Source organism: Lynx canadensis, chromosome B4 (genome assembly GCF_007474595.2).
Source record: "Lynx canadensis isolate LIC74 chromosome B4, mLynCan4.pri.v2, whole genome shotgun sequence".
Taxonomy (NCBI): domain Eukaryota; kingdom Metazoa; phylum Chordata; class Mammalia; order Carnivora; family Felidae; genus Lynx; species Lynx canadensis.
Window position 1 is genome coordinate 82,335,577 of NC_044309.1, and position 27,955 is coordinate 82,363,531.

A 27,955-nucleotide genomic window follows, 5' to 3' on the forward strand; every position below is an offset into this window, starting at 1 on the left:
GGTCTCTCAAATTGATCTGACTTCGCAGGTCCCTAGATTTAAAATCCTGGGAAAAGATGGGTGCTGAGAGACTAGACAGTTTGTAAACTTTGAGAAATTTCCATATTGAGGTTGAGAAAGACTTTACAGACCTATGAGAATTACTGGGCCTGAGATACCTGGGCTAAATCAGCTACTTTATAAAGATAGTTTGTGTCCTGTCCAATATAATGGAATGATTGAGAAAGCAGGATCTGGGGGTGCCTGGGTGGCTCAGTTGGTTAAGTGTCATCAGGCTTCCACTCAGGTCATGATCTCCCTGTTGGTAAGTTCAAGCCCCGTGTTTGGCTCTGTGCTGACAGCTCTGAGCCTGGGGTCTGCTTCAGCTTCTGTGTCTCCCTCTCTCTCTGCCCCTCTCCCCCCTCTAAAAAATAAACATTTAAAAAATAAAATAAAATAAAAGAGAGAAAGAGAGAGAGAAAGCAGGATCTGAAGCCAGATTTTCTGTCCTGGAATTCTGGCCATTCAGTTCTGTGATCTTGGGTAAATTACTTAGCTCTGTTTCCTCATCTGTAGTATAGGGATAATAACAACTCACAACCAACTCACTGGGTTGTTGTGAGAATTAAATGGGTTAATACATAAAAAGTGCTTAGACCAAGTATTTGGCATAAAGTGAGAGTTGGATATATGTTAGCCATCATTATTAACTATGTAAGGGAATTTCAACTGGATTTGGAGTCTGGGCATCCAACTGGAAAGGCCTGCTTAGGAGTGTCTTGTGAATGTGATTTGCATAACGGTTGAGGCCCTGTTGACGTCAAGGGGTCACTGCAGTTCCAGGTCAGATCTAGTCCTGGAAGTAGTTCCTGCCACAGAACAGTCCCACAATCACCCCACCAACCTTGCTTCCTACCCAACTCTCGAAGCACCAGGAAGTGAAACAAAGCAGCAGAGCCCCGTGCCTCCAACTCACCCTTGTCTCTCTCATCCCATCCCCCAACACTCCACTTCCTTCTTCTTTTACCTTTCATCTCCTATCCTTTAGGCCCCCAGAATGAGGCCAGAGATGGAAAAGCACAACAGACATTAAACACAAGTGAGGTGAGCTCCCCTCCTTCCTTCTTCCATTTGTGTACACCATATGTAGAGAGAGGCAAACCATTTCCCACTCAGACTGAGATAACCTATCCGATGCTGGAAACATTTTATCCAAAGGTAGATTTACCACAGAGTCATAATATTTGAATCAAAAGTTTCACTGGGAAGTTTTGAATAGTTCTAAGGGAAGGGAGGCCTCTATCAAGGGTAAGTTTCTCAGAGAAGAAGAGTCAACCTCTTGGGAAGGCTTTAAGGACCATCTGTGTGGTCAGCCATGTCCTCATTCTGACGTCCAAATTGTTCTGGGACCCTCCACTGGGGTTGGGGCAGTCCCAGATTTGGACCACCCCCCACTCCCACGCCCAACCTCACAGTCTCAGCTGTCTCACTGAATGTTGCATCAGGGAGAGTGATGAAATCAGTGTCAGCGGATTTTACCCATGGATGCAACAGGCTGAAGGACTGGTCAGGGTCATTGACACAGTGCACCTTCAACTCCCAAGAATTCCTGGACTTCCTAGCTGTGGGGTAGGGACTGGGTGCTGGAATATCTAAATTTGACTTGTAGTCCTTGCTTAAACTTGTATCCCAAAAGAACCACCACCTGAACCCCACAGATCCTATGAAACGTTGGGCCACTAAGGTTGAGGAATTAGATGATTCTTAGCAGCAAATCTCTCCCTCCAAGAACCCTTCTAGCCTCCACAGTGAGACCTGAAGTGGGAGCAGTAATACTTTATACGGCATTATATGGCTTCCTAGTTCACAAAGTGCCTTCGCATCCATTCTTTCCCAGTGAAAATAATTGTTGCCAAGGGAGAAAAAAGAAGCCCCCTTGTTCTTAGATAGAGGGCCCCAGAGGGGAACCAAACTTCATTCCAAACTGAATGGAATCTCGCTATCCTATTGGGAAATAAAATGAATGGTTGCATTTTGGCTTTTCCTCAGGCAGGAAAAGGTAAGGAAGTTAGGTGGGGGGTGTGGAGGGAATTAAGCTTTGAGAGGCCAAAAAGTGAGGGAAAGATTGAACAGGAAGAAACTTGAGACTAGATTCATTTAAATATTCATTCCTCCCACCCCCACCCCCTCTACAGCCATTTCGATTCATGGAGAGCATTACACATATGCCCCATCCCAGGCCTCCAGCCACAGCAACCACACGTCTCATTTCCCTTGGAACTGAGGCTGCATACCTGGGCTCTCCAGAGAGGGGGATGATGCAGGGAGGGGAATCCCACCTGCTGTGAGTCACCTGCTAGTATAAAGGGCGGGCCTTACAATGCAAGGACCTTAAAAAGAGACTCAGACAAGGGGAGAAAAACAGCAGGAAGCAGCTCAGAAACTCAGTGAACAACAGAAGGAAGCAACAAAGAACGCAGAGCATCAGGCTCAGAGCAAAGGGAAGTGGGCAGAGATTCCACAGGGACTGGTGTGAGGCACAGAGCCAGCCAGATTTGAGAAGCAGGCGACAAGATGCTGGGGAGCAGCAGGGCTATGCTGCTGCTGCTGCTGCTCCTGCTGCCACCGCTGCCCTGGACTGCTCAGACCCGGGCTGTGCCTGAGGGCAGTAGCCCTGCCTGGGCTCTGGGCCAGCAGCTCTCACAGAAGCTCTGCACGCTGGCCTGGAGTGCACATCCTCCAACGGGACATGTGGTAAGTAGCAGGCTCTGGCACCGAACGGGAGCCTGTCCAAGGTCTCCAAGGCTGCAGAGGAAGACTCTGGCTTTGGATAGAAGCTGGAGGGTTGAAGGTCCTCAAAGAGTGGACCTTAAAGAGGACAGGGAGTGGGGTTCCTAGGAGAGTCATGGGCCTGGGGTACTGGTGGAGTTTGAAAGTGCTTCTCTTATCTCTTCACTCTTCCCACCCCTTCCTCCATTCCAGGACCTACCAAGAGAACAGGGAGATGACGAGACTACAGATGACGTCCCCCACATCCAGTGTGGGGATGGTTGTGATCCCCAAGGACTCAGAGACAACAGTCAGGTAGTAAGATGAGGCTGGACTACAAGGAAGAGGGACTGGGACATTGTTGGGTACCATGGAGAATTAGTAAAAGTTGTATCTGTCCTTGTCCATTCGGCTTGTTATAACAAATACCATAGATTGGGTGACTTATAAACATCAAAAATTTAGTTCTCACTGTCCTGGAGTCTGGAAGTTGGATATCAGGGTGTCAGTATGGTCAGGTGAGGGTCCTCTTCCAGGTTGCAGACTTCTCGTTGTTACCTTTATATGGCAGAAGGGCCTTGGGAGTTCATGGGTCTCTTTTAGAAGTTCCTGAAGGCTCCACCCTCATGACATCATCACCTTGTGAAGGCCCTACCTCCTGATACAATCACATTGGAGGGTTAGGATTCAACATATGGATTTTGTGAGGACACAAACATTCAGACCATGGCAGTGTCTAAGAATGGCAGAGAACTGGGTGGGTCTTTGGTAATGGAATAGGAGGGTATTGGTTAGCTCTCACTGCTTTCTTTTCCCCCAGTTCTGCTTACAAAGGATCCACCAGGGCCTGGTTTTTTATGAGAAGCTGCTGGGCTCAGACATTTTCACAGGGGAGCCCTCTCTACTCCCTGATAGCCCAGTGGGCCAGCTTCACGCCTCCCTCCTGGGCCTTAGGCAACTCTTACAGGTATGAACAAGGGGCCTGAAGAATGGGGGCTTGCAGGTATCAGAGACAGGAACTTGAGGGTAAAGGTTCTAGAGTCTCTCTGATTGTGTCCTATGTCCTTTCAGCCTGACGGTCAACACTGGGAGACTGAGCAAACTCCAAACCCCAGTCCTAATCAGCCATGGCAACGCCTCCTTCTCCGCTTCAAGATCCTCCGCAGCCTTCAGGCCTTTGTGGCTGTAGCTGCCAGGGTCTTTGCCCATGGAGCAGCAACCCTGAGCCCCTAAAGCCAAAAGCTTAAGCATGGCACCCAGATCTCCATGGCTCAGCAGTGCAAAAATGAATCAGCCCAGGAACCTGTGAGCCAACAAGTGAATTAGTCCATTAATTCTAATGGAACTTGCAAATGTTGAAAAATTACCAACACTGACTAATTTATGATACTGACCTAGGACAAAGTTGAGTATTTATTAACTAGAAAGGGAAAACTTGAGATTATTTATCCTCATGGCAGCAGTTTGGGGAGGATTATTTATTATATTTATACTGAATTATGTACTTTTTTCAATAAAGACTTATTTATGTGAATGATTTCTAGGCTTGGTTGGAAAAAAAAGCAATATAGGGCTAAAGGACTACAATTTGCATCCTTCTACTCTGCAGGGCTCCAGTGGAGAGGGATATTTCCTCATGCGCCCCTAGTGTATAGATAAACTAGGATCTTTTTGGTCTGGATCCCTGTATCGCTAAACAAGCTGAATGGGATTACAAAGGATTGAAATTAGGAAGTTGGGCCCCTAAATGTGGCTCCTTTTACTGCCTGACCTTATTACTCCTTACTTTCTTGGCCAAGAATATATTTGGCCAAAGACAGGAGTCCCAATCACTGCAGGATCAAAAGTCAGAGCTGCTTTGACCAGGAAAGGCATTCCGGGAAGATGGCAGTAAATCCCCTAAATTAATGGGATTCTCCCTTTATGGACATCTGTGGACCCCATCAGAGGGTTTGACTACCCAAGGGGAGATAAACTACTTTTGAAACAAAGAGAAGGGGAAGAGGTTAATGTGATCACTTCTCTTCCTTTTCTCCATAGTCACAACGTTAAAAAGGTATGGGTTTTGGAGTCAAACAGACCCAGGTTTATATATTGGCTTTGTCACCAATCAGCTAAGTGACAATGGGCTAGTTCTAGAACTGCTCACCACACCCCCCAACTCATATATAGCTCACAGCCCCCCTGGAAGAATCTAAGGGACAGGAAAGGCTGTTCTAAACATGGAGGTAAGAAGTAAAACATGACAGTAGGAGCCTACTGGGGTGGGTGGAAGACAGGCCATGATTTGCTGATCTTGGTCCTACATGGCCTGCTGGTGTCTCCAAGGACATCAGTCTTTGTGAGCAGAAAAGAAAAGAAGCTCAGAGACAAAACACTTCCAAGTCAGCACAAAGTTTATTAGCCACTTCTGCTCAGAAGGGCCTCTTTCTAAACAAGACTATTCCTCTAAAATATAAGCCAGAAAACAGCCACATGTACAGGGCCTCACTTTCATTACATCTCAAGTTATTCTGGAAACACATTTTAGAGCAATGGGGTTCCCTGGGAATAACTATGGTGTGAGGTTGTCTGGAGCCCCGTGATAAATATTCAAGGTTCTAAGTCCCAGGAACCCAGTTTTTGCCCAGGTCTACACCCAAGGAATAGAAACTCTCCTTTCAGATCAACAATATATTGTACAAAAAGAAGGGATGGTTATCTTAATAGAGAAATATCTAAGATATTTCTAAATATCTAAATATCCAGGGCATCTCTTCCTCTGTAAAAATACCAGACTCTATGTAATACTATAAAAAGTGATTCCTAAATTCCCAGCAACTCTACCATCCCTGGCCTCCAAAAGTGATTTGTCTCCTAAGCAGTGAGGAAGTGGAGACTGGACAGAGTAAAATGATTGTGCAAAGCTTCACAGGCATATTAGATTGGCAGGATCATTTTAAGGGGAGGAATGGGTGGGGCCAGCTTGGGGGTACAGGAGAGGAGACTGGTAAGAAAATGAGGTCTACCTCCTATTCCTTTCTTCACATGGTGGGCTAATGCAGAAAGGTCTCAGTCTCTGCAGGAAACAAAGGAATTTAGGACTTAAATCAGGAATGAAAGGAAGAAGGAAGGAAAAGGTTATTTTAGACATGAGGAAACCAGAAGAGAGAAATGGAATCCTATCACGTCTCTGTTCCCTACTGATGGCCAATGCTAGTGGGCACCACCACATTAGTCTTACCAACTATTCAAATGTTGACATCCTTCCATACTGGAAAGCAGCCATTCCAAGTGTCTTGCCCTCCAAGTACCTCCTAAATGTCCTGCCCTACCCTCAGAACCCCTATACCTCCCAAAACAGCAGATGGCCTCAAAGATCCTAGTTAGAGCTATGGCCAACATCTATTCTGACTCATTAGTGCCCCTTCCTTACCCACAGTATGCTTTTACTTCCCACTCCAAAACCCAGGGTTAACTTAACCAGCTAAGAATGGGTACATGCTTGATTTTCCATCCTTGGAGAGCACAGCATGATGTGAGGGGTAGGAGGGACAAAAGATACAGGAAGAACAGAGGAAATGTAATTCCTAGTAGTCAGAAGGAATTAAGGGCCCATCCGTGTAGAAATGGCTGGGGTGGAAGACGTAAGCCTCATCCACAGTGTTCTGGCCAGCCAACAGCGGGTCACCATTTGGCATGATTTCTTCGATCTTCATACTGTTCCTGAAAACTAGGTAGTCCAGAGAAAGAAGTCAGGCCCTGCTCTTAGGTAAGGAGTTCCTGACCCAGCAGGGAATATGAGGGAGGATGGCTGCACAGACCTGGTAGGGCCTGAGAGGGCACTTAGGTGGGGTAAGGGAGAGGCAGGTACATTTCCTAATAAAAGGAATCACAAATGAGTGTCCCTCCAGTGAGAAGCTTAGAGGTTAGCCTTTTCTATACTGGGTAAGGGAGGGCAGTTGGTAAAGGGAATGTGTCCCCTCTTCCCCAACCCCATCTCATCACTTACTTTCCATTTCCTCGGTGTTCAAGTGTCTCAGATCATGGGGCAAATCCGGCTCTGGCTCTGTCACTGCCTGTGATACAGGGTCTGGAATAGGCTCCAGCTTCAGTTCTGGTCCCAAGTTTGGCTCTGACACTCTTTGTGATACCACATCTAGTGTGGGCTCTAGCATGGGCTCCAGAGTAGACTCCGGCATGGGCTCCAGGGTTGAACCCAGATCCAGCCCTGCTGCCAGCAGCGGCTCTAACTCCAGGCATGGCTCTAGCTGTGGCACTGGGGCCAATCCTGGCTCTAGCTCCAGTGACTCCACTTCTGGCTCCAGTTTCAGCTCCAGTGGCTGTTGCAGCTCATCCACCTGTCTGGATACCACAGTACAGACAAAAGGGTAGGGCTTGATTACTTAGGTGAAGTGGGGAATGGCAGAGCAAGCAGAGACTGTCTCTGGTCTAAGAAGTCTAGTCCAACAGAGCAGAGGGCTTAAGAGCACAGGCTTTGGAGTCAGGCTTGCCAGAGTTTGAATCCTATCATTTATTAGATGGGTAGATCTTCACCTCTCTGAGCTGCAGATTTATTATCTGTAAAATGGGAACAATACCACCTCTAACACTTGAGAGGAAGTTGGATCGTTAATAAGCAGGACTTTGGAATCTGACAGACCTAATCATTTATTAGCCATGTACCTTAGTCATGCCACTCTACCACACTAAACCTGTTTCTTGGCTGAAAAGAGTAATACCCCTGTCTACCTCACAGGACTATTATGAAGACTCAATAAATAAGAAACGTTTAAACACAAAACATTTAGCCTAGTACCTGGCATTTAATACACTTTCATTAAATGTGGCTGTCATTACCTGCTTGGATGGGTACTCATAAAAATTAAAATGAGAAAACTGTTCTTATAAAAAAAAATCTAGTACCATGCTTCAAGTAGAAGCCCATTAACATCAGTGATTATGACTATTATTATCAGGGAAGCCCTGTGGAAACAATCTAAGGAGAGCAGCAGAAAAACAGAGAGGAAAGAGGCCAAGCAGAACAAGAAAAAATCTAGAGGCTGGAGAGTGTGGGTCAGTAGGAGGGGTCAGAGAGGCGAACTGAGCAGGTTTGGGTCACTCTATCAGCCGAAAAATGTTACGGACGATGGGCCAAAAGTTCATATCTCACCTGTTAGAGACCACAATGAGCCTATGTTTCAGGTACTTCCTCCGTTCTTGGAGATTAACTGTGGGGGACATACACAGGAAGCCAGGGAGGTCAGTGGATTGGACACATAGCCTAAGGACCCCTATTGCAAACGGTCTTGAGAGTCATATCTCCCTACTAACTAACAGTGTCCCCGGGACAAACCCTTTGACTTCTCTGGATATCAGTTTTTCCATGTCTGGAAGAAACGAGTAGAATTTGTAGATGCCTGAGAATCCCTACAATATTCCAGTGACATATGTCAGTGATTCTCACCTTTCTCCTGGTAGTAACACCCAAAAGCTTCATCCCGGGGTATTCGGGGGTAGAGGAAGCGCAGTGGGTTCTCGGGTATGTTCTCCTCAGTGAGTAGCTGGTAGTCGCGAATGATTTTGGTTAGTGGGAGAGACTGTAGCACTTCCTTGGTGAAGGGCTGCACAGAGTAGATGAGCACCTTATCTGTAGAATGGATGTAGGAATGGGCAGGCCTGAAGGAAAAGGTTGGGCCTGGGAGCTCCCCACCCTGGCTGTCCAACCCCAAACCTGCTGAGAGATTCAGGACACAGCCAGAGAAACCAAGGGCTGATTGAGGGGAGAAGGGACAGGCTGTGGGACCATCAGGGCAAAGCAGCTGACCATCATCCTGGTGTTCCACCCAGGAGCAGGTAATGCCCCCTTCTGATGTTTCACTGAAGCGCAGCAGAAAGGTGCCTGAGATGGTCTTCTTCAGCAGCCGGCGTTCCTGGCTCCGGCTCACAAAGCCCATGATGTGTCTGAAACACAGAAAGCTGCTGTGAGGCCCTCCTGCCTCCTTGCTCTCCTCTCCTTGTAGAGGGAGAGAGCGCCAGGTTTTGGCCCTCGCTCTGCCATCACAAACTATTCCATCTTGGCTGAGTCACTTCACCTTACTGACAATATCCACCTTCTAGGGTTGTAAAGAGGTATGAGGATTCAGTGAGGCCACGTAGATGAAAAGCACCTTGTAAAAGGCAAAGTGCTGTAAAGATGGGCAGGCAGTATAGTGGAAAGACCATAAGCTTGTGGTCTGACAGGCCTGAGTTTGAATCCCAACTATACCCATTGGGTAAATTCTTTAACTTCTCTGAGACTCAGCATTGTTGTAAGGATTACATGCGAGAATTCATAAAGAGCACCCAGCAGGCTCTGGAGCACAACGGATGCTGGAAAAACACTGGCTAGGACTATTATTGCCAAGTGTGAGGGTGTGATCTTGCACCAGTTTTTGCTCTCTCTCCCTATTTGCCACATGAGGGCGCACAGAGTCCACTCTCAAGCCTAGAAAGGCAGAAAGGTGGGGGTGGGGAGAGGGAGGCGGACCAAGGCCTTACCCATCATTCCAGAGATCCTTCAGGTGGTCATGAACCAGCTCCAAGATTTTGTCTAACCATGTCCAGAATGGTAGCTTGCCAGGAGGGCTCTCTCGCTGAAGGAGGAATAGAAAGGCAGGAAGAGATGAAGAGTTGCCCCCCCGCAGTGAGGGGAAGGAATTAGGAGGGAAGGGCTAGTGTTTGCACTAGGGCCTAGATCTAGCAGCACAGAATGCAGCGAGTTACCTTAGTGAAGTCAGCCCAGGATAACCATGCACCCTCAGTCCTGGAGTTCTGCCCTGTGGGCAACAGACAGTTCAGATAATGGAAGGAGACAAGGCCAGGGTCCCTGGAACAGAAAGGACACAGGGCTGGGGAGACTAAGGCTGGGGAAAGGCTGAGAAAAAAGGAGGTCTGTACCAAACAGCTTGTTCCTCAGCATGTTCAGCTGGTCCGAGTCAAGGCCTCGGCCAACATAGGAAGAGAACTGCCAACTGAGAGCAGGGCCCAGCAAGCTCCAGGAGGCCTTGGGGGGGCTGGAGAAGAACTGCTGATTCTGCAAGGGCAGGAGGAAGACAGAATGACTTAGAAGCAGAGCCCTCACACCAAGCTTCCACACCCCTCCTTGCCACCCATTACTTCTTGGCCCCACCTCCTACCTGTGGGTTTGAGCTAAGCAGATTGAACCAAAGAACAGAGGCCCAGGCAATTGAGAGTTGGTTCATGTTAGAAATAATCACCACAGGGAGGGTGTCTGTCTGAAGAGAAGACAGGAATTAGAGGAAGGATATGATGTTTCTAGCTTTGGCAGGGGCAAGGAGAGGATTTCCCACCCTGAAAGGCTTCTATTTAACCCCTGCTTAATGCCTTCTGCCAAATTGGCTTCATCTCTCCTTGCCCTCCATCTTCACTCACTGTCAGCTCCTGCTTCAGACCCTGGTAGGCGTATTTGACTGTAATGCTGATAATGTGTAGTTCCTCTGTCACACCCAGCATTCCCTAGGATAGCCAAGGACATAATGATCAGAGGGCCCTTTGGGAAGTTCCTCCTCCCGTCCCCCAATCCTCTGCCCAAGCCTCACCTTATTGCAGCTCTTTCCTGAACCACCTGAACGTTGCTCCGAGAGAGTCTGTGAATTGAGAGGAAGGAGAGAAAATGCCAGAGTGGGGACCCCAGGGTCCCTGGTTTTGCCTCAAGACTTCCAAAGGCCGGGAACTTCCCTTAGCCTGTTCCACTGGACTAGAAACTCAAGCAACTAGCCCTTCTTACCAGGTAGCCGAAGTCCCAAATCAAGCCCTGACTCTGCCCCTTCTCGGGGGTCAAAGTTTTCTGGTTTGAGGTCATAATGTTGAACTTCCGGAAGCTATTCCAGGAGGAAGATATATGGAGGAGAGGAGGAGTTATTCTAAAAACTCAGCAGGAATACAACAAAAATTCTACTTCATTTCAGACCTCCCCTTCTCCTTTTGTCCATATCCCACCCAAATCAATCTCCTTCTTGTCTCTGCCCCCATGTGGTTGCGTAGGTCATGCAGTGCACAAATGTTTACAGCATCCTTGTCAGGCACCTACCCTTGTGATTGAGGAGGATTCCTAAAAAAGAAAAAAAAAAGTCACTAGGAAGCAAAACAGTGTAGAAGTTAGGAATTTAGACTTTAGGATCAGACAGACCTGGGTTCAAACCCCGATCTGTGCTCACTAACCATATGACCTTGCACAAGTGACAGAATCTCTCTGGCCTTGTTTCTTCATTTAAATGGTGCATTGATAATACCTAACTCATGGGCTTCCTATGACAGATGAGTACTTGACAAGTTACATGTCACATGGTCCTCAACAAAAGCTAGGAGTTATTGTCTCTGAGGTAGGAATGGATTGAGTAAGAACACAGGCCCAAGACCTACTGTGTGTGTCTCCTCTGGCCCACCAGCCCATGTCCTGGCCACCCCTTGGTCCCATGTGCCCCAACTTACCTGTCAATGGAGACTTCTGCAGTCAGTAACTCGTTGCCTTCCTGGAGTCTTACCAGCAATCTAGAGGGAAGAGAGAAGGATGGGGGAAAGGAGTCAACCTCAACCTTCTGGATAGATCAGATATTTGAAAAAAATAAGGTAAGAGATTAGAAGAGATAGATAGATTGAAGAGAAAAGAGAGAAGATGATAAGAGTGGGAAGATCTATAAAGCCAGAAAGGAAACAGGGCCAGGGCTGGAAAAAGGAAGCAGGAATGAGTTCTGAAATACCAACCTTGTTTGGACAGTGAACTTGCTCCCTGTCTTGAGGATAAGGGGTCGATGGGGAGTTTGGGGCATGCAGGGCTGGGTTTCTACCACAAAGGCTCTAGGGAGAGAGATCCAAAGAGAATATATAACTCAGTATCTGTAAGAATGGCTCCTCTTGTTCTTTCCTTCTGCCCTCCCTAGAGGTCCCTCCCTGGCAGCTAGACCTGTGCAGCAGGCGCTGTAGCAACTCCATGACCTGGGCCTTTCGCAAGTCCACCCCTTTGGTCAGAGGATCATCCTGATAGCTAACCAGGTGCCTCAATCCCTCCAGCTCCTTCAGCAGCTGCCACAGGTGAAACAACAGCTTTGCTCCAGCTGTGAACCTGGGTGATAGAATTCAAGAGAGAGTGAAAATTGCTGAGTTTCCTGGTCCCCCCACACAGGCTCCAGAAGCTCCCCTTGAACTATGTGGAGAATCAGAAACTAATTGGGACAGGGGCACTTAGGTGGCTCAGTTGGTTAAGCGTCTGACTTTGGCTCAGGTCATGATCTCGTGGTTTGTGAGTTCAAGCCCCGCATGGGGCTTTGCGCTGACAGTGTGAAGCCTGCTTGGGATTCTCTCTCTCCCTCTCTCTGCCCCTCCCCTGCGCATGCTCTCTTTCTCAAAATAAATAAACTTTAAACAAACAAACAAACTGACTGGGACAAAAAAGGAATGCAAAAGCATATAAAAGATTATGCAACATGATTCATAATCCAAGAAATGAAAATCAAAATCACTTTCACATATAAATCTAGTGAAAGATTTACTTATATAATAAAGTTACTTTTCACATGTCGCTTGAAATGTACTATATAGTCTAAGTGCTTAATGTATTTAATCCTTATAACAACCCTATGAGGTAGCTACTATTATTATCCCCATTTTATAGATAATTAAACTCAAGTACAGAAAGGTTAAATGACTTGCTCAAGGTCATAGAACTAATATGGAATGAATTGTATGTGACAACTCAGGCAATCAACCTTCACAATCAGTACTACTTTTTTTTTTAAATAGGCTCCACACCCAAAGTAGGGCTCAAACTCATGACTCTGAGATCAAGAGTCACATGCTCACTGACTTAGGCAGCCAGGTGCCCCCACAATCCATACTTTTAACTTCTATACTTTACTGTCTATATAACAAAAAATAATAATAGGGAATGTGGTGACAGGAAACCAATCATATACTACATATTAACAAACAGACTGGTATAGCAATTTAGAATTTTTTTTTCAATATATGAAATTTATTGTCAAATTGGTTTCCATACAACACCCAGTGCTCATCCCAAAAGGTGTAGAATTTTTTTTTTTTTTAATTTTTTTTTTTCAACGTTTATTTATTTTTGGGACAGAGAGAGACAGAGCATGAACGGGCGAGGGGCAGAGAGAGAGGGAGACACAGAATCGGAAACAGGCCCCAGGCTCCGAGCCATCAGCCCAGAGCCCGACGCGGGGCTCGAACTCACGGACCGCGAGATCGTGACCTGGCTGAAGTCGGACGCTTAACCGACTGCGCCACCCAGGCGCCCCTAGAATTTTTTTTTAATGTGCATTTATTTTTGAGAAAGAGAGACATAGCGTGTGAGCGGGGGAGGGGCAGAGAGAAAGGGAGGCACAGAATCTGAAGCAGGCTCCAGGCTCTGAGCTGTCAGCACAGAGCCCAATGCAGGGCTCGAACTCACAAACCGTGAGATCATAACCTGAGCCCAAGTTGGACGCTTAACCAACTGAGCCACCCTGGCGTCCCTGGAACTATTTTTTCAAAAGCCTTAAAAAATGTACACACAATTTGTAGTATTCTAAGATATTAGTATTAGTATTTCTAAGATATATCCTAAGGAAATAATCAGACAAATGTGTGAGGAAGTTCATAGCTTTGTTATCTGTAAAATATTTTCTATTGAAAAATTAGAAAAATTGCTATTGGGTATATAAATTATGGCATATTCACACCATAGAATACCATGTGACTATTAAAAATAATCATATAGCAGGGGCACCTGGCTGAGCTCCACATTGGGTGCAGTGCCTACTACTTAAAAACAACAACAACAACAAATAAATAAATAAATAAATAAATACATACATAAATAAATATAATCATATAGGCTCAAAAAAAATTTTTTTAAAGATTATTCAAATCATCTCTATACCAACATGGGGCTCAAACAACCTGAGATGAAGCGTCACATGCTCTTCCAACTAAGCTAGTCAGGCACCCCTAGGCTCAAATTTTTAATATGGAAAAATACCCCAAAACATTAAATTTTATTTTCTTACTTTTTATTTTTTTTAAGAAGGCTTCATGCCTAGTGCCAAGCCCAATGCAGGGCTTGAACTCAACCGTGAGATTAAGACCTGAGCTGAGGTGCACCTGGGTGGCTCAGTTGGTTAAGTGTCTGACTTTGGCTCAGGTCACAATCTCAAGGTTTGTGGGTTAGAGCCCTACGTCACGTTCTCTGCTATCAGTGCAGAGCCCACTTTAGATCCTCTGTTTTCCTCTCTGCCCCTCCCCTGCTCATGCTCTCTCTCTCTCTCTCTCTCAAATAAATAAACATTAAAAAAAAGATCTGAGCGGAGATCAAGATTCAGATGCTTAGCCGACTGAGCCACCCAGGCGCCTCCCAAAATACTAAATTTTTTAAAAATCACAAGATAGTGCATATCTGATATGACCTGACTTCTGCTTAAAATAGATATATATTTGGGGCACCGGCCTGGCTCAGTCAGTGGAGATGAAACTCTTAATCTCAGGGTTGTGAGTTCGAGCCTCATGATGGGTGTAGAGATTACTTAAAATCTTTAAAACAGAACTACGTTATGTATATGCATAGAGAAAATCTATGAAAATATATTCAAAAGCCCTAACAATGAGTAACTCTGCATCATCAGATTATGCAGATGGGTAGTTGTTACTTTCTTTTCTAAGTTGTCTGAATTTTTTTCAATTGGCACACATATTTATAATCAGAAAAATCAATAAAGCTCTATTAAAGACAATGAAACAAAGGATCAACACAATAACAGTAACAGTACCAAAAAGAAAAGATATATACTTCAACCCAAGAATACCACTTCTGGGAATTTATATTACAGATATAATTAGGGATATAAATAAAGATCTAGCTATGAGGATACTTATTGTAGCACTGTTTAAAATAGCAAGAAATCAAAAACTTAAAAAATTTTGTTGAATATATGCAATGGAATATGACTCATCCATAAAGAAGAATGAAATCTTGTGATGTGGATGGAGCTAGAGAGTTTTGCTAACTGAAGTAAGTCAAAGACAAATACCATATGATTTCACTCATATGTGGAATCTAAGAAATGAAACAGATGAATATAGGGTAAAAAAAAAAAAAAGAGATGCAAAGCAGAAAACAGACTCTTAAGTGAGGGTTGTGGCGGGTGGGGGGTGCTGAGGGAGTGGTTGGGGGGATGGGTTAAATGGGTGATGGGCATTAAGGAGGATGGACACTTGTGATGAGAGGAGCATTAGGTGTTGTATGGAAGTGATGAATCACTAAATTTACACCTGAAACTAATACTACACTAGCTGGAATTTAAACAAAAACTTGGGGAAAAAATTGAAAAGAAAAAAGCAAGAAATCACTAGATCACAGTTTGCCAACCTCTATACAAATGATGGATATGTTTGCAACTATAATTCAAATAGTGATTCTGTACAATAAGCCCCATATACCTGTTTTCAATTTACCTGAACATCATTGTGATTCATTCTTAATAGTTTACTTTTTAAAAATATTATTTAATTAATTTTTTAGAAGCAAACTGTATCCCCCAACTGGGGCTCGAATTCATGACCCCCAAATCAAGAGTCACATGCTCTACCCACTGACCCAGCCAGGTACCCCTATTTTTAGTAAATGATAATGAATTTTCTTATTAGAAAATATTTAAGGAACATCTGGGTGGCTCAGTCGGTTAAGTGTCCCACTCTTGATCACAGCTCAGGTCATGATTTCACTGTTCATGAGATTGAGCCCTGAGTCGGGCTCAGTGCTGACAGTGTGGAACCTGCTTGATTCTGTCCCCTCCCCCCGCCAAATAAACATTTTTTAAAAAGAAAATATTTAGGGGCACCTGGGTGGCTCAGTTGGTTGAGCGTCTGACTTCGGCTCAGGTCATGATCTCACAGTTTGTACGGGGTTCGAGCCCCGCATCAGGCTCTGTGCTGACAGCTCAGAGCCGGGAGCCTGCTTCCGACTCTGTGTCTCCCTCTCTCTCTGCCCCTCCCCCACTCACACTCTGTCTCTCCCTCCTTCAAAAATAAACATTAAAAAAAAAAATTTAAAAAAAAAAATTAAAAAAAAAAAGAAAATATTTAAAACAATAGTCACTCTAAGTATCTTGAAGGACAAAGCAATTATTTTTTTCAACATCACAAAAAAAATAATATAAAAAAGGGCCTACTAAAAAAAAAGCAAGAAATTAAAAAACCACCTAAATGTCCAAAAATAGGAGCTCATTAATTAAATTATGTTACCTCTATATAGGGAACTATGAGGCAACCATTAAAAATAACATGGGTAGGGGGGCACCTGGGTGGCTCAGTTGGTTAAGCGTCCAACTTTGGCTCAGGTCATGATCTCACAGTCTGTGAGTTCGAGCCCCATGTCAGGCTCTGTGCTGACAGCTCAGAGCCTGGAGCCTGCTTCGGATTCTGTGTCTCCCTCTCTCTCTGCCCCTCCCCTGCTCATGCTCTGTCTCTGTCTCATAAATAAATAAAAACATTTAAAAAAATTAAAAAGAAAATAAATAACATGGGTAGGGGCACCTGGCTGGTTCACTTGGTTTACTGAGCACGCACCTCTTAATCTCAGGGTGTTAAGTTCAAGCCCCACTTTGGGTGGAATTTACTTAAACAAACAAATAAATAAGTAAATAAAATCTTATAAAAAATATATATCAGCCTGTCTCATTAAAAAAATAAACAAATGACGGATAAATATTGTAATATACTGCTAAGTTTAAAAAAACAGTGCTTGGGGCACCTGGGTGGCTCAGTCGGTTAAGCGTCCGACTTCGGCTCAGGTCATGATCTCATGGTTGGTGAGTTCGAGCCCTGCATCAGGAACTGTGCTGACAGCTCGGAGCATGGAGCCTGCTTCGGATTCTGTGCTTCCTTCTCTCTCTGCCCTTCCCCTGCTCGTGCTCTGTCTCTTTCTCTCTCAAAAAAATAAACATTAAAAAACTTTTTTTAATTAAGAAAAAACAGCTCTCAAAATAGTATGAAAAATATGATTCAATCTTTGTGGGTTTGTTTTTTTATTTTAGAGATATTTATTTATTTTATTTTTTATTTATTTATTTTTAATTTTTAAATGTTTATTTATTTATTTATTTATTTATTTTAATTTTTTTTTTTTCAACGTTTATTTATTTTTGGGACAGAGAGAGACAGAGCATGAACGGGCGAGGGGCAGAGAGAGAGGGAGACACAGAATCAGAAACAGGCTCCAGGCTCTGAGCCATCAGCCCAGAGCCCGACGCGGGGCTCGAACTCACAGACCGCGAGATCGTGACCTGGCTGAAGTCGGACGCTTAACCGACTGCGCCACCCAGGCGCCCCAATGTTTATTTATTTTTGAGACAGAAAGAGACAGAGCGCAAGCAGGGGAGGGGCAGAGAGAGAGAGAGAGAGAGAGAGAGACAGAGACAGAGACAGAATCTGAAGCAGGCTCCAGGCTCTAAGCTGTCAGCACAGAGCCCAATGCAGGGCTCGAACCCACAAACTGTGAGATCATGACCTGAGCTGAAGTCGGATGCTTAACCGACTGAGCCACTCAGGCACCCCTATTTATTTTATTTTAGAGCACAAGTGGGGAAGAGGGACAGAGGGAGAGAGAGAGACAATCTTTAACATTTTTTTTAAAGTTTATTTATTTTGAGAGAGAGAGAGAGAGAGAGAGAGAGAGAGAGAACGCACACACATAGGCATGCGAGCTGGGGAGGGGCAGAGAGAAAGGGAGAGAATCCCAAACAGGATCCACTATGTGATCACGGAGCCCAAGGTGGGGGCTCAATCTCACAAACCTTGAAATCACGACCTGAGCTGAAATCAAGAGTCAGATGCTCAACCAACTGAGCCACCTAGGCACCCCTCAATTTTTGTATAATAATATTACAGTAGTTATATCTGGATAGTAAGATAATAAGTAATTTTCTTTCCTTTTTTTTCAGCATTAATAGTCATTGTGGATAAATTTAAAAAAGGGTAGAAAATATATTTTTTGGGTGATTAAAAAGGAAGGAGAAACCAGCTTGTGGATTAATCCATTACTTCTGCCAAAACAAAGACTGGGCTCTGGGCTCCCTGGGTGGTGAGAATGAAGAGAGGGTCACTGCAGTCAGACAAGGGAGCCGGGATCATTTGGAAAAGCAGAGAGTAAGAAGAGCAATAGCTCTTGCCTAGGTAGGCAATTCATTACATGAATGAGAAAATTCATTACAATTCACAATTTACAGTTTACAAAGCACAGCGGTATGGCTGGGACAGGGGCTGGGTAGGAGACGCCTCTCACCATTTCTCTAGTTGTTCCAATCCTCCGTTCAGAGGGGCTCCAATGCAGGCTTTCTGCTGCTGGATTTTCCATTCCTCCAACCTGGGCAGCAGTAGCTCAACGAGGGTAGTTAATCGGCCTAGCAATGCTTTGATGGCATCCAGTACCTCCTAAGAAAGCCATAAAGTGAGTGGTGAGCACTTCTTACCATCACCCTCTACCATCCACCTGGGGATGAAGAGACAAAGAAGCCAAAGCTAAGACACCAGGCCTCCCATATGCCTCATTTGCCCCAATGCCCTGCTACCCACTCCCTCTGTCTGCCTCCCACCTTTCTCCTTTTGTCCAGTTCATTAAGAGTTTCCTGCAGAAGCTGCTGCTGCCTGGTCTGATGGGGATCCAAACAGGGTGTCTTCACTGAATGGCAGGAGCAGGAGGGAGACAGATGCTCAGACCTAGGGCTCCTTCCCCTCTCCATCCAGACTAGGACCTCAGTCAGAGTCAGGTGGGGAGGGGGGGAATTTTGAAGGGAGAAAAAGGGGAACCAAGCAAAGCACAGGCACCTCTGAGCCCTCAGGCAAATTCTGAATGGTCACACTTGAACCAAAAGCTTACTCAACCTGCTAAGGCAGTTTTCCATGCATCTCCCCCAACATTCACTAGCTGTCCCTCAGCCACACCTTCAGCCCAACCTCTATAACATATCCTAGCACTTTTAGCTTTGCATGGCAGCAGGACTGTAGCCAGTGATGTGTAGTAGCCGGGGGAGATTATTGCTTACTGGGGTTTTTCTCTTCTCCTCTCTTGGCCCCCAAGCAGGCACCTGTCTTTCGCCCACCCCTCAGTGTGCTGCCTACCTTGGGCCTGGATCTTATATCGGAAGCAGAAGACATCCTGCTGGTCTTTCAGCTGGCAGATGCATTTCACCAGCTTCTGTAGAGGGGATAAGACCCAGATGAGGCTGCTTCTGTGGGAGGAGTCAGGCCGAGCCCTACCCACCCTGACTCTTGCTGCATCTACTAACCTCCATCATAACTGTTAATTCCAGGATCCTGGATTCAATCTCATGCTGCTGGCTCTCTGCAGGTGCTTCGAGGGCTGGCTCTTCCTGTTCCTGAAATAAGAGACTCTGAGCACATTTCAATTCTGACATTTCATCTCTTAAATCCAGGCCTTCAATTATACCACAGGGAGGAAGGGGGGGGGCGGCGGGGGGAGGGGGAGTGGATCTTGTTCTGAGACAAATTTCCTGAGTCCTTTCCATGGTCACTCTCTACTCTGGGAGCTTTCAAAATCACTACAAATCGTTCTTACCGATTGAGCCCTCTGAGCCTGGATCAGAATTCTTTTTTCTTCCAGAAGGAGATTAAAGATCATCTCAGACAACTGGGTAGGGCCCTGGGGAAAGGCCTGCAGTAGGCAGAGAAAGAATTGAACTCAACTGTCTTCAATGATCTACCCCTCCAGACCTTCCCCACCAGTGACCCCAGTACTTCCCCCTCCTCAGGGTCCCTAGTCTTTCCCCTTTTCACCACTAGTCCCCCAAAACCCAGCCTCTTCCTAACAGGGTCTTCTAGACTCTGCCCTTTTTTCTGCCAGTGATCCCCCAAGTCCACACTTGTCCTCTCTTTCCCTAGATCTGCCCCCATCCCTTTACATCTTTAGGTCCTATTCCATACCCTAAATCATACTTCTCTACACTCAGTTCCCTTTCAGTTTGGCTTTTTGGCTCTTCCTGGTTCCTCCAAGCACCTGAATGTCCCGATAGAATTTTCTCAAGTTGTGCCGTAGTAACAAGCACTCAGTGTTCTGGCTGCAGCGGCCACACTCATAATTCAGTTGGTCCAAGAAATGGAAGAACAGCATGTTAGCCTTGGAATCATCACTGCCAAATGCAGCATCTTGCCTGGGGACAGAGAATGACAAGGATTGGAATCTTGGGGGCTGCCTGGTTTCAGTCGGTTAAACGTCCAATTCTTAATTTTGGCTCAGGTCATGATCGCAGGATTCGTGAGATAAAGCCCAGCATCAGGCTCTGCACTTACAGCATGGAGCCTGCTTGGGATTCTCTCTTTCCCTCCTCCTCTGCCTCTCCCCTGCTCACTTCCCTTGCACTCTCTTTCTCTCAAAATAAATAAATAAACTAAAAAAAAAAAAAAAGCCTCTCTGCAGGGTTGCTACTATCTTTTGAAGCCTTCGAACCCCTTCCTGCCCTTGGTGTCTACAAGGTCCTGGGGACTCAGAAGAAGGAAACCACTTTCCTCATCCACCTGTACCCAACTTCCTGAAGTCCTTACCAGTTTTGGTCTTCAATCCAGACAGCTAAGCATTGTCGAATGTCCATTGGCAGGAGGCTATTTGAGTAGAGCTGGTGTAGCTGATCCTGAAAAGGGTTGTCGAGATTCTGTAGCATCTCCCACTGCGCCATTTGGGATCTGAGTCTGAAGGATGCAGGTTCCCAACTGGAAATTTTGCTGAACTAAATCATCCACAGTCTCATGATTGCTTATTACTACAAATTTAAAATTATACAGGTAAGAAAAAATAAAAATTAAAGCTACATTGACCATACTTCCAATCTTGGTCCCTTCCCTTTCTCTCCATAGGTAACCAATATTATCAGTTTGGTGCATATTCTTCCAGAAAGTACCATTCAAGGGCTCCAATATGTAGGCCTTTTGGTTTTAATAATTTTCAAACACACACCAAAGCAGAGTGAATAGTACAGGAATCATCAGCTTCACCAACATTAATGATATTTCTACCACCTTTATTTATTTCATCTATCGTCCCCAATGAATTTATTTTAGATTTATTTGTTTGTGTTTGTGTTCACTTATGCTGGAGCATTTAACCATCAATTTGAGTCAGAAGTATTTATTTTAGGGGTGCCTGGGTGGCTCAGTCAGCTAAGCATCTGAATCTTGGTTCTGGCTCAGGTCATGATCTCACAGTTGATGGGTTTGAGCCTACTCAGTGAGAAGCCTGGTTGGGATTCTCTCTCTCCCTCTCTCTGCCTCTCTCCCACTCTCACTTGCGTGCGCTCTCTCTCAAAATAAATAAACTTAATTTTTTTTTTAATCTTTAAGAAGTATTTATTTCAGCATAATCCCTGCTGGCTCCACCTCTTAAGAGACAGGTATACCCTATAATCTGCTCTCCATGTAGGAAGGAAGAACTCCATTCCAAATGTTTAAATACTGTGAAAGGGGTCACTCAATCCCTAAGACTGTGATACTTTTATGACTCTTATTAACCTCCAATTTTTCATGTAGATTATCAACTCTGTGAGAGACCCAGAATTTTTTTTTTTTTTTATTTCCCACCAGGGTGGGCTGGACATAGAAAGCAAAGGTTTTTGTTTGTTTGCTTTTTCACCGAGAAATTTTCCTCAAAACTAGTTTTTGTCTGTCACCAAGCAGGCTGAAGTAAGAATCTTTCTTCCTATCTTTCCCTGCCCACTGCCATCTGTCTGCTTAGGAACCAAAACTTATTCTTGCTGCAGCCTGAGCCTAACAGAAAAGAGTGTTTACATACATCTGTGTTCTAAAAAAGGTCACATGATTTTATTACAAATGAAAGAAAAATGTTTGGGGTGGGAGAAATTCTCTCCCCCCCCCCCAGTATGAATAATCATGAGATGCTTTTCCACCTCTTTGAAGTAAAACATGGAGAGGAAATGATTGACCAGGGGCTCCTATTTTTTGTTTTAATCCTTTTACTAGTGCTTGCCTTTTTAAACTGCATACCTGTACTGCTTTAAAAAAACAAATGGAGGGGCACCTGGGTGGCTCAGTCAGTTAAGTGTCCAGTTCTTGATCTCAGGCTCAGGTCCTGATCTCAGGACTGAGTTGAAGCCCTGCACTAGGCTGGCCATGAAGCCTACTGAACTTAACAAAAGAAAAAAAAAAAAATGGAGAAACCCCAGTTCTCAAGGAACTAATCTCAGCTGGTACTAAAAGAGCAAGGTGTCAAGTAAACCCTGAGGTTTAAATATTAAACAACAACAACAAAACCCATAGTCTTCCCAAATAAATCACAAATACAAAGGTTAAAATCTGTAACACTTAGTTTTTTTTTCCAATTATCCCTCATTCTCTTAGGTACATATTTTGTGCTCAATCAGCTTTTCAGAAAAGAATTGCATTTTGTATGTAACCTTAGGCAAATCGTTTCGTTTTTCCGTCCCTTTTTTTGTTTTTGATCTGTTTTTAATGTTTATTCATATTGAGAGAAAGAGAGCACAAGGACGGGAGGGGACAGAAAGAGAGGGAGAGAGAATCCCAAGTAGGCCCTGGTCTTGACAGCCTGGGGTTCGATTCCACAAACCCTGAGATCATGATCTGAGTCTAAATCAAGAGAATCAAGGTGGGTCGCTAAACCGAATGGGTCACCCAGGCGCCCCTGTCCCTTATACTTAGCAAAGAAAGATGTTAAATCATATCTACCTTTGGACATGGTGTTTTTTTTTGTTTTGTTTTGTTTTTTACAGTGAGCATCAAAACTAACACAGACCGGAAGGTAAAATCGTTGGCTAAGGCACTGAACAAATGCAACACGGGTATCGGAGGCTGCAGGGGAGTCTGGGGAGGTGGGTGTTAAGAGTTGGGAAGCTGTGGGGCGCCTGGGGGTCTCAGTTGCTTGAGCGTCCGACTTCGACTCAGGTCATGATCTCCCAGTATGTGGGTTCGAGCCCCGCGTCGGGCTCTGTGCTGACAGCTCACAGCCTGGAGCCTGCCTCGGATTCTGTGTCTCCCCCTCTCTCTGCCCTTCCCCTGCTTGTGCTCTGTGTCTCTCAAAAATAAATAAATGGTAAAAAAAAAAAAAAAAAGAGTTCGGAAGCTGGGCTGGACAGGATGGGGAGATTCAGCATGCAGCACAGAACAGCTATTTCAACCCCGGAATGAAGACTTACCACTCCAGGACGTACCGCCGGGGCCTGCCGCCCTTCCCAGAGAGGAACTCGCGCCTGCACTCCGACCCCCGCGCGCCCACTCTGGGCCTGTACCTGGCGAGGGTCTCAGCCCCTGCTCTCTCCAGCGGTTCAGGGCAAGGCTTCCGGTCCCAAGGAGTTCAGGCACCAGCAATCGCGCCCCGCCCTCATTCTTCGGCCCGCCCCTCGGATCCGCCCCCTCGTAGCAGGCTGGCGCGAGTGGCCGGCTGAACACAGCCTGGCAACCCCGACGCTAACTGCCATTCAGCCCAACTTTTCCAAGTTCATTGGCGGTGCCACAACTCCTCCCCCCGGTGGGGCGGGACAAGCGGCCCCGAAATCACACTTCCAGCTCCAGGGGTTGATGGGATAGCTCAAGTACGCCCTGCCCCGCGGAGGGAGGAGTCCAATTAACGGAATAGCCCAGGACTGAAACAGCTGATTTCCGAGAACTTGCGCCAAGCCGGCGAAACCGAGACTAGCCCTGGGCACTTCAGGCTCTGTTCCATAAGAGGCGGGACCGGAATCTCGACACTTTGGGCTAGGAAGGGAGGAGCTGTAGTAATAAATAATATTTATTACTGGTACCTTGCTAAGCACTTGAGGTTCATTGTATCATTTTCAATTTCCACAAAAAGCCATCCAGGTGAAAATGATTATCACCACTTTAGACATTTTAAAAACTGAACTTTGAGAAAAGTTAAGTTACTGGTCAGGGATCATTGAGGCTCTTACAAGTAGAGGCTGGATTGAAATCCAAATCCTCTGACTCCAAACCCCAAACTTAAACATTTTTTTTTTCAACGTTTATTTATTTTTTGGGACAGAGAGACAGAGCATGAACGGGGGAGGGGCAGAGAGAGAGGGAGACACAGAATCGGAAACAGGCTCCAGGCTCTGAGCCATAAGCCCAGAGCCCGACGCGGGGCTCGAACTCACGGACCGCGAGATCGTGACCTGGCTGAAGTCGGACGCTTAACCGACTGCGCCACCCAGGCGCCCCCCAAACCCCAAACTTTAAAATTCTTGCATTTTGGGGCGTTTGGGTGGCTCAGTCCGTCAAGCGACTTAGGTTCAGGCCATGATCTCTCAGGTCATGAGTTAGAGTCCTGCCTCAGGCTCTGTGCTGACAGTTCAGATTCTGGACCCTGGTTTAGATTGTGTCTCCCCCTCTCTCTGCCCCTCCCCTGCTTGTTCTCTCTCTCTCTCTCTCTCTCTCTCTCTCTCTCTCTCTTGCTCAAAAATAAACAAACATTAAAAAAATTAAAGAAATTATTTTTAATGTTTATTTATTGTTTTTGAGAGATAGACAAAGCACAAGCAGGGCAGGGGCAGAGAAAGAGGGAGACACAGAATCTGAAGCAGGTTCCAGGCTCCGAGCTGTCAGCACAGAGCCTGACGGGCTTGAACTCACAAACTGTGAGATCATGACCTGAGCCAAAGCCAGACACTCAACAGACTGAGCCACCCAGGTGCCCCAAACATTAAACAATTTTTTGATAAAAAATAAAATACCTGTACTTGGGGGAGCCTGGGTGGCTCAGTAGGCAACGGACTCTTGGTTTGGGCTCAGGTCATGATCTCACGGTTCATGAGTTTGAGCCCTGCATCCATCTCTCTGCTGTCAGGGCAAAGAGCTGCTTCGGATCCTGTCTCCTTCTCTCTGCCCCTCCCTTGGACGTGCACATGCTTGCACGCTCTCTCTGTCTCTCTCTAAAAATAAATAGACATTAAAAAAGAAAAAACCCTGCATTTTACAGCACTGCCTTCCTCATTGATAACAAACCAGAGATTTGGATTTTGAAGAAACACACATTACAGCTTGTCAAAATATTAGATTTGTTCATTCTGTTAGGACCACCTTTTACATCCCAAGACCGCCATCTCAAGATGGCATAAGTCATAGCTATTAAATAAGCCCTGAATTAATAATGGTGCGACACTAAGGTCAAAGGGCCTTGGAAGTTGTTTCTTCCAGGTCACTCACATTTAAAGCCCTCCCCCAGGTCTCCTCGCTGATCTCTGGCAGAGGGGTGTTTGCCTCATTCACATAGTAATACTGGATCAACTGTTGAATCCCAGCCTTCACTGCAGGTTTAAGTGCAGCGCTGATTAGTAGTCCTGTGGGTCCCCCAGATAACCCAACCATGGTCATCAGAAAGTCATAACCCATATCTATGACCCCATCTTGGCCTCGTTCCTTGGCCTTGTCTGAGCAGTTCTGAGCAGCATAATACAGAGCTGTGCCCAGGTTGTAGTAGGTTCCCACTCCTGGCAACAGCTGGACTATATCGTGCACACCCTGCTCCTGCTCCTGTTCACAGTCATTGATAGGTAGGGATCGTTGGGCTCTTTGTGGGCCCCGCTGCTCCCTGGTCAACAGCTGTAGAGCAGAGGCCAGGGCATCCACTGAAACTGCCCTCCCTGTGCTTCTGCTTTTCTGGAGCCCTTGAAGATGCCGGATGAGGATCTGTGTAGCTTTCACACCCCCCTGATGATACAACTGAAGTTGCAGGGCCCAGGTATCAGCCTGGCAGCCAGCTTTCTCCAGGGTGATCAGCAGTGGCAAGCCTACCAAGAACTTGAGTAGAGGGGCCACGTGGGTGAAGCCAGGCAGGGACTTTGGGAGCAGGGTCTGGCAGAACAAAGGGTCTGAGGAAGGTGGCCAGGACCTCAAGGATGAGGGAAGGTGCATCAGAATATTTGTCTGGTTTCCATATGAAATGGCATCCACAGGGTGCAGCAGGAGGTAGCAAAAAAGCAGCTCAACTTGTATCGTGATGAATCTGAGGCCACACATGTCTGAAACAGTACACTGGAGAGGCGACAAACCAGAAAAATACAAACCAGTTCCCTAAGGGTTGTGGTCTGAAAGGAGCCCAGGACTCGGGGCACACCTCCAGCCATCATCTCCAAGCTTCCGTTATTTTTAGGTAAAGGCTCCAGAAATAGGAAATGCAGCCCAATTGTTTCCATCTGGCCTTCCCCATTTTCAAGTCACCAGAGACTTCCTCTGCTTTATTACCATCCGTTTATAGGGGACCCCAAATTACCATACAGTCCAGGCGAGAAGTGAGTTTGTCTTGGTAGGTTTGGTTGCTCCTCAATCCAGTTCTGCCCACTTCTCTGCCCCATGAAGAAAGGAAAGATTTGCTTTCCCCCGTAACCGGTAAGAGATGTAATCTCTGCAAATAGTTGTCCTTTGTATTGGCTGCTCAAACCCTGTCCCCTTGTCACACTCTCGACCTCAATACCTAAGACCCCATTTTATTTTGTCTCTCTTTTCAGTTAAGAATTAAATTAGTGAGCTACAGCATCTATCTAGCTGGGGATTTAGTACAGGGTGGATGAATGAGAAAAAAGTTAAAATACTTCTCATGCTTAGTACATATTACATGCACAGTATACGATGACTGAAGAAAAAGAAAAGGAAAGCAAAATGGAATAACAACTAGAGGCTGGGACTTTCTAAGTGGAGAGGGGCAAGGCTAACACCAGTCACATGTGTTTTAGCATTGGCATGAAATAAAGAGCATACATCTGTCCTGAGCGATCTGCTACATTTCTAACTACTTACCATGCCCCATCTTTGAACATAGTCCTGAGAAAAGACACTTGTTTCTTAGTTGGCATTGAATATCTGAAGTAAACCTAGACAAATTCCTGAATCAATTTCTCCATAAAGCACTTCCAAATAACTGTGGAACATTTGATAAATTATATTGTCATCATCCATAGACATTGAGAGGTCCTTTCTTACCTTAGGGGTTGCTTCAGCTTTTTGCCCAATCCTTCCCCATGTTCCCAAGACTTATTCCTGCAGTTCTAGGGGATATTGACAGCAAATTCTTTGCACTGTGTCAGCAACATGGGAGATGGCTGGTAGACCTACCTCACCAGTGGGTGTATTTGCCACCATCAATACATCCCTCAGGGTTAAATAGCTGAGTGTTGGATTTATCCAAGTTTCCCTCCAGATCCCCCAGATCCCTCAGGATAAACTTTGTATTGCCAATGCCTTCCTCTGTCTGCTTTTTTACTCTCATGGATGAGGGTTTCAGTTGATGTCCTTTCCTCCCATCCTAACAAGCTGAAGCTGCAGAATGTGAGCCTTAGTTGGGCAGCCAACCTCCTCCAGGGACATCCCCACAGCTAAGTAGGATAGGTACTCAGGCAGAGTGGCTATGGAGTGGGTAGCATGCAAGAGATCCTGGAAGGTCTTGAGATATGGGAGAGGGATCTGGATGGAGAGTGTTTTCAGAGAATGCCCAGTTTTTGTCAAAGATGGCTGGAAGTTCAGGGCCCCTTTCTGGACATTTCTTGGAAAGACTGCCAACGAGGACAGCAAAACACAGCAAAGGGGTGCCTGGCTGGCTCAGTTGGTAGAGCATGTGACTCTTGATCTCAGGGCTATGTTTGAGCCCCATGTTGGGTAGATTACTTAAAAATAAAATCTTAAAGGGCGCCTGGGTGGCTCAATCGGTTGAGCGTCCAACTTCAACTCAGGTCATGATCTCATGGTTTGTGGGTTCGAGCCCCACGTCGGGCTCTGTGCTGACAGCTTGCTCAGAGCCCAGAGCCTGCTTCAGATTCTATGTCTCCTTCTCTCTCTGCCTCTCCCCCCACTCACTATCTCTTTCTGTCTCTCAAGAATAAATGTATAAAAAATTTAAAAATAAATTAAAAAATTAAATCTTAAAAAAAAAAAAAAGATACAGCAAAGGAGCAGCACAGTCTGGATCATGGTGGGTCAGCAGGAACAGCCCTGCTTGAAAGAAGTGCTCGGGTTGGGAAGTAGGGAAGGCTTGGGACAAAGAGACACCAAGACCAGTCAGAGCTTGGAAGTGGCCCTGCCCTTGGAAACTTTAATTACCCTGGACACAACTTTGCCCCCACCCTTACAAACTGTGGGCAGTCCTCACCTGCTCCAGAAACAAGCCAGAGGAATAAGATGGTCCGAACACGTCCTTTCCTCGGTG

The 27,955-nt window shown here is 45.7% G+C and overlaps 3 protein-coding genes across 4 annotated transcripts; 1 reads left to right on the plus strand and 2 right to left on the minus strand.

Moving 5' to 3' along the window:
* The first annotated feature begins 2,512 nt into the window (after positions 1–2,512).
* On the plus strand, positions 2,513–4,276 carry IL23A (interleukin 23 subunit alpha). The gene is made up of 4 exons (XM_030322925.1): positions 2,513–2,733; positions 2,962–3,063; positions 3,569–3,715; positions 3,820–4,276. Exons 1-4 carry the CDS (start codon positions 2,554–2,556, stop codon positions 3,979–3,981), a joined length of 591 nt encoding a protein of 196 aa, XP_030178785.1. The 5' UTR covers positions 2,513–2,553; the 3' UTR covers positions 3,982–4,276.
* Positions 4,277–5,126: 850 nt separating this feature from the next.
* On the minus strand, positions 5,127–27,918 carry STAT2 (signal transducer and activator of transcription 2). 2 transcript variants are annotated; one of them, XM_030322918.1, is made up of 24 exons: positions 27,899–27,918; positions 20,341–20,555; positions 19,796–19,949; positions 19,358–19,453; positions 19,068–19,157; positions 18,901–18,976; positions 18,375–18,460; positions 18,065–18,213; positions 11,693–11,851; positions 11,494–11,586; positions 11,221–11,280; positions 10,820–10,840; positions 10,517–10,610; positions 10,329–10,376; positions 10,162–10,245; positions 9,906–10,004; positions 9,667–9,802; positions 9,493–9,545; positions 9,268–9,362; positions 8,555–8,691; positions 8,195–8,377; positions 7,901–7,958; positions 6,740–7,092; positions 5,127–6,460 (listed from the first exon to the last, which is right to left on the minus strand). In XM_030322918.1, exons 2-24 carry the CDS (start codon positions 20,469–20,471, stop codon positions 6,318–6,320), a joined length of 2,598 nt encoding a protein of 865 aa, XP_030178778.1. In that variant the 5' UTR covers positions 20,472–20,555; positions 27,899–27,918; the 3' UTR covers positions 5,127–6,317. The 2 variants fall into 2 exon arrangements, with proteins under 2 accessions (XP_030178778.1, XP_030178777.1); XM_030322917.2 differs by lacking the exon at positions 27,899–27,918 and adding an exon at positions 22,959–23,134.
* Positions 24,797–27,953, minus strand: APOF (apolipoprotein F). Its single transcript, XM_030322921.1, has 3 exons — positions 27,899–27,953; positions 26,030–26,102; positions 24,797–25,791 (listed from the first exon to the last, which is right to left on the minus strand). The coding sequence occupies exons 2-3, from the start codon at positions 26,030–26,032 to the stop codon at positions 24,925–24,927; spliced, it is 870 nt and encodes a 289-aa protein (XP_030178781.1). The 5' UTR covers positions 26,033–26,102; positions 27,899–27,953; the 3' UTR covers positions 24,797–24,924.
* Positions 27,954–27,955: the final 2 nt, after the last annotated feature.

What these genes read in the sequence shown, in the direction of transcription:
- IL23A (XM_030322925.1), top strand. Translation starts at nt 2,554, where the DNA reads ATGCTGGGGAGCAGCAGGGCTATGCTGCTGCTGCTGCTGCTCCTGCTG. An exon ending in ATCCTCCAACGGGACATGTG is followed by an intron (nt 2,734 to 2,961) that starts GTAAGTAGCAGG and finishes CCTCCATTCCAG; the next exon opens with GACCTACCAAGAGAACAGGG. An exon ending in GACTCAGAGACAACAGTCAG is followed by an intron (nt 3,064 to 3,568) that starts GTAGTAAGATGA and finishes CTTTTCCCCCAG; the next exon opens with TTCTGCTTACAAAGGATCCA.
- STAT2 (XM_030322918.1), bottom strand. Translation starts at nt 20,471, where the DNA reads ATGGCGCAGTGGGAGATGCTACAGAATCTCGACAACCCTTTTCAGGAT. An exon ending in CAGGAAAGAGCTGCAATAAG is followed by an intron (nt 10,246 to 10,328) that starts GTGAGGCTTGGG and finishes TGGCTATCCTAG; the next exon opens with GGAATGCTGGGTGTGACAGA. An exon ending in GCTGAGGAACAAGCTGTTTG is followed by an intron (nt 9,546 to 9,666) that starts GTACAGACCTCC and finishes TGTTGCCCACAG; the next exon opens with GGCAGAACTCCAGGACTGAG.